This window comes from Adiantum capillus-veneris, chromosome 5, assembly GCF_014529385.1.
Source record: "Adiantum capillus-veneris isolate H3 chromosome 5, ASM1452938v2, whole genome shotgun sequence".
In the NCBI taxonomy this organism is placed as follows: Eukaryota; Viridiplantae; Streptophyta; class Polypodiopsida; order Polypodiales; family Pteridaceae; genus Adiantum; species Adiantum capillus-veneris.
The window spans coordinates 25,866,972-25,880,640 of NC_140935.1; the positions used below are offsets into that span (position 1 = coordinate 25,866,972).

Below are 13,669 nucleotides of genomic sequence, written 5' to 3' on the forward strand. Positions count from 1 at the left end.
GTGGTTAGCTTAAAGGCGTCGCGTTTAAGTGGGAGGTTATTGGGTTAAAGGCCCTAAATGACCCCCTTTATGTACATTTTTTTACTTTGTCCAGGTTCACATTGAACCTGGACACATTTTTAAAATCACTTATAATAAAAGTGGGAAGGCCACAAAACCATTTATGAGGGTTTCCCCAAATCATACGAGCTCTCTCTCTCCCTGCTTTCGATCTGCAGCACTACAGTCTTCTTGCACTCAAGCCTGGCTCCACCCGGCCCAAACCTGCACTCCTTTACCTCTCGCATCTCCCGGTAGCCTCTCCTTCGCGCTTTCATCTCCCTCCCTCTCTCCCCCCCCCCCCCCCCCCCCCCCCCCACCCCCCCCCCCCCCCCCCCCCCCCCCCCCCCCCCCCCCCCCCCCCCCCCCCCCCCCCCCCCCCACCCCCCCCCCCCCCCCCTCTCTCTCTCTCTCTCTCTCTCTCTCTCTCTCTCTCTCTCTCTCTCTCTCTCTCTCTCTCTCTCTCTCGCACCAAAGGCATGTTGATTGACCGAGCAACCAAGCTGGGGAGATCCAGATGCCCACCACTGCAGAGGACTACAGAGCATCGACGAAGGATGCATCAGAGATTCGGATCACTTTGGCCCGACATGCATGACGCTCGGTTAGACTACTGACCATGGAGGAGATTGATGAGATCCGCCAACAACTAATGTTGGATCTCCTATGATTTAGCTCTTTTTAAGGATACACCCGCATTGTGTTGTATTAGCCCCCCATTCACCTCACCCTCCACACTCTTATCCTACACAATCCCAGCTAGCTGCTTAGTTCACATCTAACAGCTTAGGATTCCATAGTATTTTTATTTTGTTACTCAAACTTTGTATCAAATCCACCACATTGTAACTTTCTAATCTCATAGGTCACTTTGGCCTTTTGAAGACGTTAATATAACATTTCATCTCTCTCTCTCTCTCTCTCTCTCTCTCTCTCTCTCTCTCTCTCTCTCTCACGTTTAATTCTCTTCTTCTCGGTGTGTATGTGTGGTGTGTAACAAACTGCTGACGTGTCAAAGCCCTGAAGAATGGAGTCAACTTGCAAATGTCGGCCGAGGGGCCTAAACCCTAAGAAGAACAAGTAACAAAAGAAGAAGTCCTATCAACATGGGGACCCCGTCCGATGGGGCCCCAAGTGACATAAAAGGAAATAAAGCAAGACCCACACACACACACAAGAAATTGCATAGCTGCTAATGATGTGATAGATTTCCGAAAATTGTGTTGACTGATGACGTGGCAGGCTATAAGGATTTCCGTAAATTACGCTTGCAGCTTTTTGGCATTGCTTTTGAACCAGGAGCTTTTGAGTTAAAAGGCTTTTCATGAAAAACTGCTTTTGGGACCTAGGGCCTTTAAATATGAGGTTAGGGCTCATTCTCTAGCATGCTTCCTGGAGAAGGTGCAGAGTCTGGAGTATTGGCTTGTACTATGTTGATGCAATATAAAGAAATACGGAAAGGGGCGCCAAGGTTTGGGGCCAATACTATCTGGGGTACAATTCCGTCACTCCGTGTCGCGTGTCGTCTCTCTCTCTCTCTCTCAATTCAGTTGTTATTGAAGTGCTAAAAGTATGTTCAATCTGTTCTTTTCTAATGGCACGTGGTGCCCGTCTTGTGACAGGGTGTGTAGGTGTGTGCTAATAAAAAAGAGGAAAATGGTGTAACCTTTCTATCACCCAAGTGTGGATTGGTTATGCCATTTCCCTCTTGAATAACAAGTATTGATTCTCCTCGTCAAATATATCTTTAAGGTCTCTTGGGATAGTTTCCTACAATGTTAAAATTCTCTTCTTCTTCCAACCAATCGATGTCGAGGATGAAAGCGACATTTAGGCAAAGGTTCCGAGAGAGCACACTATCGCCAAGTTCTGTGAGAGCAGAGAAACTTTCTAGAGTCAAAGATGACTTAATGTATGAGAAGGTACAAGTGATGATTAAGGCGGAGCTGAGCCTCTTGAGGGGTGACATTGAAAAGAGATGTATGCAAATGTGGAAACTTATAAAAAGGCTATGTATGCAGATAAGAGGAAATAATTGGACAAAAAGATTCTTAAAACCGTGACGAGATGTACGCATCATTGAAGACCGAAATGCAGATGATTGTGAGGGCAGAAGTGGATGTAATGGAATGTATGACGCAGAAAAGATTAGAGGATGCACTCGCTATGTTTGAATCCTGGAAATCAAAAATGGAAGAACGCATGAATGAAAAGGATGCATTGATCAAAGCACTTAAGGAAGACCTTGTTGCTTGCAAAAATACCTCCACAAAGGAGACAGAAAATCAACCCTCAATGATCAAGGAGCTTGAAAGCATTAAGGAGCGGCTCAAAACTCTACGAGAAGAGTAAGAGCAAAAGGCACGAACAACCTCTTCGTGGGCGGAGCACCTATTCAAAACACAAGCGAAGGTTGATAAAGCTCAAAAGTGGATTGAGGACGAAAAGAAAGGAAAAGATAAGATGCTTGAAGCCACACCGACATCGACCATCATCAATATGAAAATTGAGGAGGAGCAATAGAGAAAGACTAGTGTCACGTGCACATCTAACCCTCTGTGTACGTGGACAAGCTACTTCATCACAAGGGTTCAGTCCAATTCAGTCAGTCTAGCCTAGAAAGTGTTCTGGCACCTTTGTGAGTCTGTTCGCAGACTGTGCATGCCCAGGCACTTAAAGTAGATGCATATCCTCTGGTTGCACACAGCATGATCAACAACATTACCATCAGATTCCATCAGGAGCATTTTACAATGCAGAATACCTAATTTTCCTATTGTTGCCATTTTTCACTTATTATTTTTAAGTGACTTTTGTTGGGAACTGGGTAGGGCAATTTAGAACCGCAAGTATATAAGAAACCCTAGCGCTAGCATTTCTGGCAAAAGAGGCAGCAAGAACAAGAGTTCAACAGGCACCTTCTCAGCAAGATTTCTATCACAAACGGGAGCGCATAACAATATAAAATACATTCGGATGAGGAGGATTTATCACTTATTATTGAAGCCAGAGGATATAGAGAGAAATAGAGAGAGAGAGAGAGAGAGAGAGAGAGAGAGAGAGAGTGAGAAGATCGACACAGTACTGGGGACCAGAAGATAAGTTCGACCCCCCCCCCCCTAATAGTATCTTTATTACTGAGGAGAAGTCTATACCATTGTAACAGGGAACGGACGGAACGGGGCCCTCCCGTTCCCAGAACGCGTTCCCAAGCTTGGCGCCTCCTCGAAACGGGAACGGGACCGGAACGCCGTTCCCTTCCCAGGCATAACCGGAACGACAGGCGGAACAGGGCCCAGAACGACATCCGGAACGCGGAACGGCAAATTCGGAACACCGAAGTTTTAAAAAATGACAGTTTGGGGCAGATTTTTTGAACTTTTGGGGGGGTGTTATTTCCATCCTCTCCTATATAAAGAAGGGCTTTAAACCCTCTCTCTCTCAAGCTCTCTACCTCACCCTCTCCCTCAAGGCTCCCTCTCCCTTTCCCTCTCCCTTTCCCTCAAGGCTACCGTTCCGGCCTCCATTCCCGTTCCGCCACCCCGAGGGCCCCCCGTTCCGGAAACGTCCCGGAGCCCCCCGTTCCCGTTCCGTGTAACTAAGGTCTATACAAGCACTTGAACCGAACGTATTACCACGTTCGTTCTAGAATAAGACTTGATGATTCTCGGAAGCCTCGACTTCCTATTCCAGGGCAAAACCCTATTCCAAGGAACTTCCGTTCCTTATTCCAAATCCTCGAGAATCAAGGTTCTCGCCTCTGGATCTCACCTTCCAGACTCAGGGCATGGCATCCCTGCAACTCTTTCTGACTCTGTTTCCAAAGTCCTCTTCTTGCAGAAGAACTCTGCTTTCCTGGACACGAACTCCTTCCCTTGGGAATTTCAACTTCCGGATCACATCTCGAGAGTCTTACCACTCTCGGATCCGTGGATCTACTTCCCAAACTCGGGTACGAAACCCTTGGGCTGATCTGGCTCTAGTTCCTCAGAGCGCTTTCTCTTGCAGAGGCTCACGCCTTCCTCTGCTCCTACTCCCTCACTAAGAGGAAGTAAACCTGCAGACAAATACTTAGAGATCATAACATGAAAATCGTTACCTTCAAAGTCTCGACGCTCGAAACGCAACTTGGTTCTCGAAAAGCGATTCCCCGGAACAGATCTCAACAAAAAAAATCCCCTCTTCCAATCCTACACACAAAAGAGGTGTCACGTGACACATCCAACCCTATGTGTCTGTGGACAAGCTACAGCATAACAAGGTTCCATCAGTCCAGTCAATCTAGATTAGAAGTGATTTGGCACTTATGTGAGTCTATTCGTAGACCGTGCATGCCCAGTCACTTAGTATAGATGCATATCCTCTGGGTGCACACAGCATGATCATAAGCATTCCCATCAAAATCCATTAGAATCAGTTAGGGGATTTTTCCAGTGCATTTAGCCTATTTTACCTATTTTGACATTTTTCACTTATTAATTTAAGTGACTTTTGTTGGAAAGTAGGTAGGGAAAATTGGGTAAGAAAATATATAAGCAAACCAAGGTTAGCACTAAACGGCAGATGAGCAGGGAGAACAGCAGGCCATTGGCGACAGGTTCTCCCCTCTCTCAACAAGAACCACCAAGCACCCCTTGCCTTGGCGTTTCTCAGCAAATACTTGGCCGCAGCCCCCCCCTTGCACCTAGCATTTTTCATGATCGCCAGAAGGCCTTGTTCCCTAGCGTTTTCACCATCAGATCGCAGCAGTACAGCAGCGTTTTCAGCCCTAAAACACAGCAGTAAATTCAGCGTTTTTAGCAGGCAAATTCAGCGTTTTTTTGCAGCATAAAGTCAGCCCCGAATTTCAGCGTTTTACTTGCAGCAGATCTCAGCAGTGAGCATTTTTGGACAGCAGGTAAAACCATTCAGTTTTCAGCCCTATTGTCGGCCTCGCCATCCCCGTCGTCATCGTCGACATAGTCTAGATTTGCATCAGCTTCATGCATCATCATTGTACCCGTTTGTGCAATCAATCGTAGACCACTCTCGCCCACGAGAGTGGGGCCTTCGGAGGAGGGTTTTACAACGTCTCTGGTGTCGTATCTCTCTTCTCTCTATCTATCAGTCTCATACACTTGCACGCACAATATCCACTCACTTTGTTCGTGATCATAGCACTCTCAATTAAGAATGGAAGGCTCTCCCTTCCATAAGAACTAAAAGGAACCTTGAGCAAAATATGGAACACTCATCTTGAGAAAGAACAACATTCATTCCGCTGCACCTTACATTGGTATCACAGCTTTGGCAGTGTTCTGTATCACTCAAGGAAAGAACCACAAGAATCACAAGTTTTTTTCTGCTTGTTGCGGTCGCACGAACCCAAGTTCACTTGGGCGTGTCGATCCTAATCGTGTTTTTGAAGAGTGACAAGAATCCCAAAAAAGAAGGGCTTGTCCAGCCTCCCCTTGTCTCTTTTCACTCATTGAGAGCGGACCGTGCACTTAGCGGCCGGCCAATCGAAGTGAGGTGGAAAAAAGCAACCTTGGTGTGAGCACAAGGCCGCCAAGGGGTGCGCCCGCAGAAAGGAGTAGAACTCGGGTGAAGAGAAGATCCTTCAACCACGGTTTGCAAGCGAAAGAAAACCTCAAAACCCTCAAGCACCCAAGAACCAAAGATCATAGTGCATGGTCATCACCCGAAGCGGAATGGATACTTCGCATACAGGTGGTGAGCATGAGAGAGGCGACGAAGAGTTCTCCCCACCAAGAGATTTTTCCGACCCTCCCCCTTCGGCATCTACGCCACAGAGTGGACCAAATCCTATGGAGGCAATGGTCAAGTCGATGATGGACATGATGGCCAAACAAGAAGAGACTCGCGTGAACATGATGGCCCAGCAACAAGAAGCCAATCGCGAAGCGACTTGCCTTGCGCTGGTCCAATAAGAAGCGAATCAAATTGCGTTGGCACAACAAGAAGCAAATCGCATTGCTTTAGAACGCGAGTGCGATGAACGAAAAGAAAGAAAAGCACAAAGAAAGGAGGAGCGTGAAGCTCAAAGAGCGGCCTTGGAGGCCGAGCGTGAAGCTCAAAGAGTGGCCTTGGAGGTCGAGCGTGAGGCTCAAAGAGAACTACGCACTCAAGAATTGGTTCGACAAGTACTTGCCTCGAAGTCCGAACCAGCCAAAGATCGTGGGAGTTCCTCAAAGTGGCGCAAGCCACGATGCAGATTCCAACAACCCAATCACAGAGAAGTTGACTTTCAGTAAGTATGATGGTAAGATGGATGCTACGGTTATTCATTCTTGGTTGCATCGATTTAATGCTTATTTTGCGACAACTAAGAAGACACGGAATAGCAAGGTATTGACGGTAGCTATGTACCTTGCCGGTGATGCCATCAATTGGTACCACCAGGGCGGAATCCGTACGTACGTACGGCACCATTCTGTACGGTACGGTACAGTACGTGCCGTACGGTACGGTGCGGCATTATAAAAAAATTGGCGTTTTCTCCTCGGACGAGTTTCGCTAGGGAGCGCTTTCAGATGGGCTTATTAGTGTGAAGGGGAGAAAGCCTTAGGCTTTTTTAATCGACCACGAAACCAAAAGAGTCTCTATTCTGTTACAGAGAAGTCTACAGAGCAGTGCACAGAGACCTGCAGAGCCGAGCTACGCGCGTGAAAAGGTACTGCTTCTGCCACCATGCACTCCGTACTCTTCTCGCACTCCGTACTCCTCATGTATGTGCACTCTTTTGCATTTGCAATGTGCAGGATTCATTATGCCGCGTAAAACCAACCCCAACTGGTCGCTCCACACCAATGTGTTGAGCATCATCACGACCACTTCTCAGCAAGGTTCCGGCACACGCTTATGGCAATGCAAGTATGGTGGGGACCAGTACACCAACACTATTACGCGAGTCAAAAAGCACTTGACGAACATCGGGTGCACTGATCAGATTGGTGCATGTGAGAAAATACCACCACCTTTGAGGGAGCAGCTTATTCAAGAGTATTTTCCTGTTGGTACTCCTGGTTTGAGAGGTGCTCCCAGCACACAGGATGCTTTACATGATGCTTTTGTTGGTGAGTTGGAGTCATTAGGTGCGGAGACAGAGGTTGGAGGAGGTTCAGCCTCCATGCAACCCCCTACTTCCAAGAAGAGAGCACGTGTTGGCGGTGAAGATGAGGATTCCTTGCCACGTGGAAAAGGTACATCTGAAACACCAACGCAGACCACTTTGCCTAGTCGCATCTCTTCTCAGGCTTGGGTGAAAGAGCGTCAGAGGGTGGCAGAGATGGAGATATGTCGCACTCTTATTGAGTGCAACATATCTTTCAATGTTTTGCACACGGATCAGTGGAAAAGAATGGTAAAAGCCATTGCACAGGTGGGGCCTACTGAGACATGGACAGGTCTTGATTACACCAAGATGCGCACCACTATGCTAGATGAACAAAAGGCCTTAATTGACAAGGCACTTACGCCTGTGAAAGCTGGATGGAAGAAGTTTGGATGCACCATTATCTCAGATGGTTGGGCAGACATACGCAGACGACACATAATCAATATCCTTGTGTCTTCTGCTTTGGGCACCTATTTCTTGCGTGCTGTGGATGCAGGAAAAGCAAGGAAAAAGATCACGGCTGAGTTTATTTTTGGTCACATCAAAACAGCCATAGAGGAAGTTGGCAAGGAGAATGTTGTGCAGGTGGTTACAGATAATGAAGCTAATTGCAAGGCAATGGGATTTATGGTGGAGCAACAGTTTCCTGGCATAGTGTGGACTCCATGTGCTGCACATTGTTTGGATTTGCTCATGGAGGATATTGGCAAACTTTCATGGGTGCAGCCCATAGTTGCAAATGTAGTCAAGGTCACCACATTCTTTCGCAAGAAACATCAGGCTCTTGCTATCTTCCGCAGACATAGCACTTTGCATATGGTTCGACCTTCAAAAACCAGGTTTGCCTACATTTACTTGGTTTTACAGAGGCTCTACAAACTTAGAGATCCACTACTCCAGACACTGGTGGATCCAAAATGGCGAGGCATGTCAAGATCGCAGGATGAATCTGCAAAATACTTGCAGAGGCGGATCCTTGATGAGAGCTTTTGGTAGGAAGTGCACGCTCTTTCAGTGGCACTCAAACCAATCTACGTCCTCCTTCGATTGACGGATATGGAGGGATCGACCTTGGGACTAGTCTATCATCTGTTTATGCAGATGAAAGACCACGTTTCCAAATGCGATCTGTTGACTATTGATCGGTAAGGGTTTCTCATGTTCTAATGGTTGTCTGTTTTAATCATCAAGTCTAAGTTCTAACTTGTATTGACAAGTTGTTTTGATATTTCAGCCGATCAGATTTATTAGGATGTGTTGAGAGCCGCTGGACTTTCATGAGCCATCCCATACATGCGATGGCTGCCATGCTTCATCCTCTCTACAGGTCGCCAGAGCTATGGAGTGATACCTTGCTCAGCACAAAACAATCAGAGTATGTTGGGCTCATGTTTTCAGAGGATGATCAGCTTGGGATAGACAAGGAATTCACCAACTACATGAATGGCATTGGTGCTTCTTTCACGACAGCAGTTTCTTTGAGGAAGGAAGCCACAAAGTATCCCTTGACGTGGTGGCACTCGTATGGGAGAGTTGGTCTTCCCAACCTCTCACGCATTGCTCTTCGTATCTTTTCTCAGGTTAGGAAACTGCCATCCATGATTTCATTGTATATACTATTTTAAACTTTTAACTTCATCTTTATATTACTTGACACTTGTCACTCTCCTAATTTTATGTGCATTGATGATTGCGCTCTTGCTTGAGCACTGAGCAGGATTGCTCGGCTAGAGCATGTGAGCGCAATTGGAGTGCTTACTCTCTCATACACACGAAGATTCGAAATGGCCTTAGCACTTCTCAGTTGGAGAAGTTGGTGTATTGCAAAGCCAACATGAGGCTCGTGCAGAGTTACCATTCTTTGGGGCAACCCAAACAGGTAAATTATCTTGATGTTGGCCACTTTAAACTCAACCTGCAAGCATATGCCATAAATAAGTGATTTTAACTTTATTTTACTCTTCAACAGGTTGATATGACAGAGCTGAAAATGGTAGATAATCCTAGACCAGAGGAGGTGAACCGACAGATCAGAGACGAGCAGGAGCAGATTCTCAAAGAGCTGCATAGAGAGCTCGAGAGCGTGGATTGTCGTGTGACTAGATCACGTGCACGAGCTCTTAGCCTTCCTCTACGCACGGTGGGAGGAGATCCAGACACTGTGAGACAAGAGAGCATTCGTAGGGGGAAGCTTCCTATTTGCTCCAATCGCAGGCGAGCAAATGAAGTTGTTCGGCTCATCCATGCAGAGATTGTTGATATGCCTGAGGAGGCTTGTGGTGCAGAGGTGCTTGTACCAGAGTTGACATATGTTGAGCCTGACCCTGAGTTTGATGAGGAGGGCAATGTCCTTGATGATGGGGGCTTGCTCTCTACCGACCATTCATCTTCCGCATCTGACACAAACTTTTGAGGCTGCACGTCTTAGTGCACACTAGTGACTGCATGCTTTGGAGGACAGGCTGCAGCAGACTTTTATTGTTATTATGGCATTGTAGTATTTCACAGTACTTTGTTTTGGATCTTGATTCAGTTTGTATGGTATATGCCGACTTCTGGCTGATGCCATGGACATGATGTTTGTAGTTGTTATTTGGTTTTATGATTTATGGTCATTGGTTCTCATTGAGTATTGAAAAATGAGTCATTAAGTTTTATGATCAATATGTTCATTTTAAGCATTGCATTGTTAATGAGGCTGAATTTTGAAAGGTCTGTGAACTTAAATTTAGTGTAATTATCTTTTTTTACAAATGGTACGTACCTATCACGTACCTAAAGGTTGGTTCAGTACGGTACGTTCTGTACGTACCTAAACCGTACCATACACTGCGCACCTTTCCACCTTGGGTACCACGCATGGCAAGAGGCACAGCTAGCCGTGCACCTAGAGGAAGCCGACGAACTCACGCCCCTATCCTTCAGTTGGGCTGATTTCCAAGACAAGCTCAAGGCGCGGTTTATGCCACCTCATTACCTCGCACGATTGAAGGACGATTGCCGCACTCTCAAGCAAAATGGTATGCCGGTTATGTCTTTCTCTAATCGTGTTTTGCATCTCGGCACTCAATTACGCAAATCCGATTCGGAGCGCAAAGAGGCATTTCTTTACGGATTGGACAAGTATATCAAGTATGATGTCGAGGTACTTGATCCCATCGATCTCAACAAGGCGGTAGCAATTGCTCTCACACACTAGATGAAGCACAAGGGAAAGCCCAAGGAAAACAAGACTTCTCAAGGAACCCCGCAGAATTCTCAGAACACTCAGAATGGTAAGAACGGTAAGAATGGTAAGAATGGTAATTCTTCTAGCCCTTCTTCCTCTAATTCCTCGGAAAAGAACTCTAAAAATGAATCTAAGGGTAAAGCTAAAGCACCTACAAAACCTAAGCTAACCCCACATGAAAAAGCTGCACAAGGAATTGTAGGAGGATACATCACGACTGAAGAACAAGTGATTTATGCTAAAGAAGGTAGATGTTTTCAATGTCACGTCAAGGGTCACATTAAGAAGGCTTGTCCTAAGACAACCCCACCTAAAGAACAGAAGGCACCCACAGCAACCACAAGCACTATCACACACTACCCTGAATCTTCTCATGACTCTGACACACACATTGATGAGTCTCTAATGAAGTGTTATGGTCATGTAATATTGGCCTGAAATGCAAAAAGATGTGTTTCGTTATGTCACATAGTGCACTATATGTCAATAGGTAAAAGCTCCTCGACGTAAGCAGCAAGGCCTCTTGCTTCCGCTGCCTATTCCCGATGGACCTTTTCAAGATATTTCCATGGATTTTGTGACTAACCTTCCACCTGGTTTGCATTCAAGGAACACTCAATGTTTGACAATTCTTGATCGTTTCAGCAAGTTTTGCACGTTGATTCCTTGTAAGGCCACAGTCATTGCACAAAATGTAGCACGGTTATTCATAAAGCATTGGTACCCCCTATGTGGTTTTCCAAAATCGATTGTTTCAAATAGGGATGTTAAGTTCACGTCCAATTTTTGGCACGAACTCTTTGAAAATTTTTGGCACTGAGTTGAATTTTTCATCGGCTTTTCATCCACAGTCAGATGGTCAGACAGAGATTTACAATCAGTTGGCTTTTGATGTTTTAAAGTCATATGTACATGATCAGCAGTCTCATTGGGAGCTCTATCTCCCATTGGTTCATACTATTTTGAACGACTCTTTTTCCTTTGCCATTGGTCGAACTCCGTATGAGGCAGCTTTTGGCCTTGCTTTCCAGTCACTCTTGACTCGCTCGGTCAGTCAAATGCCTGATGCCAATGTTGAGAGTCAGTCATTGGATGAGATATCTGAGAGTGTGAAGCTTCGCTAAGCAAGGCTCAGGAGTCTTATTCACGGCAGGCTAATTACCATCGTCGGATGTTTCAATCAAGGAAGGGGATTGGGTGTATTTAAGAATCATGAAGCAACTTCTTAAGCAAGTTGGAAAGAAGTGTCCAAAGTTGTCTTTTCGAATGTATGGTCCATTTCCTGTCATTAAAAAGATAAACAAGGTTTCAATGAAATTACAATGCCTAACTCATGGCAATGCACAACGTTTTCCATGTTTCTTGGTTGAAAGTGTTTCATGGAACGCCTCCAAAGGACATTTCGGAGGAAGAAGAGTCGGAGATCATCGATGAAGCAGAAGTCATGGAGCCAGAGCAAGTGTTGTTGCATCGGTTTCGCCATGGTTCAAAGAAGCAAGTGAGACAATACTTTTTGAAGTTCAAGGATCGAGGAACCCACGAAGCAGTGTGGGTTGATGAAGAGTTTTTCAAAGACTATCCTGAGATGTTAGCAGCCTACAAGGACGCCATGCAAATCGGTACCAGTACCTCACTTTTAAAAAGAAGGGGATGTCACGGGCACATCTAACCCTATGTGTACGTGGACAAGCTACTTCATGACAAGGGTTCAGTCCAGTTCAATCAATCTAGCCCAGGAAGTGTTCTGGCACCTTTGTGAGTCTGTTCCCAGACCGTGCATGCCCAGGTACTTAGAGTAGATGCATATCCTCTGGTTGCACACAGCATGATCATCAGCATTACCATCAGATTCCATCGGGAGCACTTTACAGTGCTAATTTTCCTATTTTTGCCATTTTTCACTTATTATGTTTAAGTGACTTTTGTTGGGAACTAGGTAGGGCAATTTAGAATTGCAAGTATATAAGAAACCCTAGCGCTAGCATTTCTTACAGAAGAGGCAGCAGGAACAAGAGTTCAACAGGCACCTTCTCAACAAGATTTCCCCCATCAGCAAACCTAGCGTTTTGCATCAGCAGGCCTAGCGTTTTTCATCTACAGCAAGCCTAGCGTTTTTTCATGGCAGATCAGCCTCGGCAGTAGCAGTCTCCAACAAGTAGCCTAGCGTTTTTGCATCAAGCTCCAAATCAGCCAAGCGTTTTGGATTTGCAGCTCAGCCCCCGCGTTTTGCAGATCCGCAGCGTCAGATCAGAGCCCATAGCCTCAGTGTTTTCAGTTTTCAGCATTTAAACACCGTACACAGTCCCCCAAACCTCGCAGATCTCACCTTCCCGAAGCAAATCCTTGCTGTACGGTCAGATCGGCCACAGTTTGCAGATTCAGCCTAGAAAACGCAGATTTCAGCATCTGCGTTTTCAGCGCGTCGTCGTTGCATCGTCGTCACCGACATCGAGTCAGAATTCAGCAGATAAAGATTTGCAGATTTCAGCCCTTAGCGTTTTCAGATTTCAGCCCGTCTCGCCGTCGTCCTCATCGTCGTCGACATTGTCGGCAAGTCCAAAGCATTTAGAGTTTTGTGCAATCAATAGTAGACTGCTCTCGCCATAGAGAGTGGGGCCTTCGGAGGAGGGTTTGACAACATTCTAGTGTCGTATTCTTCTCTCTCTATCTCTCAGTCTCATGTACCTTCATTCACAGTGTTCACCACTTTGTTTGTGTCCATTGCATTCTCTCACTAAAGGAACGGAAGGCTCTCCCTTCCATAAGTAAAAGGAACCCTTGAGCGCAGTTCAGATCACTAATCTTGAGCAAAGTTCAACATTCACTTCCGCTGCACCTTACAACTAGAGCCCTTCATGTGCGTGTTACAGGTCTCAAAGACACTGGAAAAGTAGAAGAAATGGTGCAAGATCTCTTGACGCGCATGGGTATTTCTGAACCCACACACATGGGTGCTTGGAGAGTTGGCAAGAAGGGAAGTGATGAGAAAGGAAGGCCCAAGGAAACAGCACTCATTACACATTTGCCTACACTGGAAGCTAGGAAGGAATTCCTGAAGAAGAGACCAGCACTCAAGAAAACTGGGATATCTCCTAACGGCACATTACCTAGAGTGATGGGATACCACTGGGAGACTACTTGTAGGCAAGAAGTGAGATCAACGCAAAGAGGACGGGGATCAAGAGGTGTGGCAGTCCTATTCAGGAAGAAGCTGCAACCCCTCATTCGTGTTGTTCGGAGGGATGAGCAAGCCAAATATAAGTGGGTCAAAGTGAGAGCAGAGA

At 46.0% G+C, this 13,669-nt stretch overlaps 2 protein-coding genes across 3 annotated transcripts in view; one reads left to right on the plus strand and one right to left on the minus strand.

Annotated features, from left to right (window-relative positions):
• LOC147457037 (mediator of RNA polymerase II transcription subunit 15a-like) overlaps nucleotides 1-13,669 on the minus strand; it is a 102,672-nt gene that overhangs the window by 51,495 nt on the left and 37,508 nt on the right. The gene's annotated exons all lie outside the window — the stretch shown is intronic.
• On the plus strand, nucleotides 8,991-9,569 carry LOC147457038 (uncharacterized). The gene is made up of 2 exons (XM_086512076.1): nucleotides 8,991-9,035; nucleotides 9,126-9,569. Exons 1-2 carry the CDS (start codon nucleotides 8,991-8,993, stop codon nucleotides 9,567-9,569), a joined length of 489 nt encoding a protein of 162 aa, XP_086368202.1.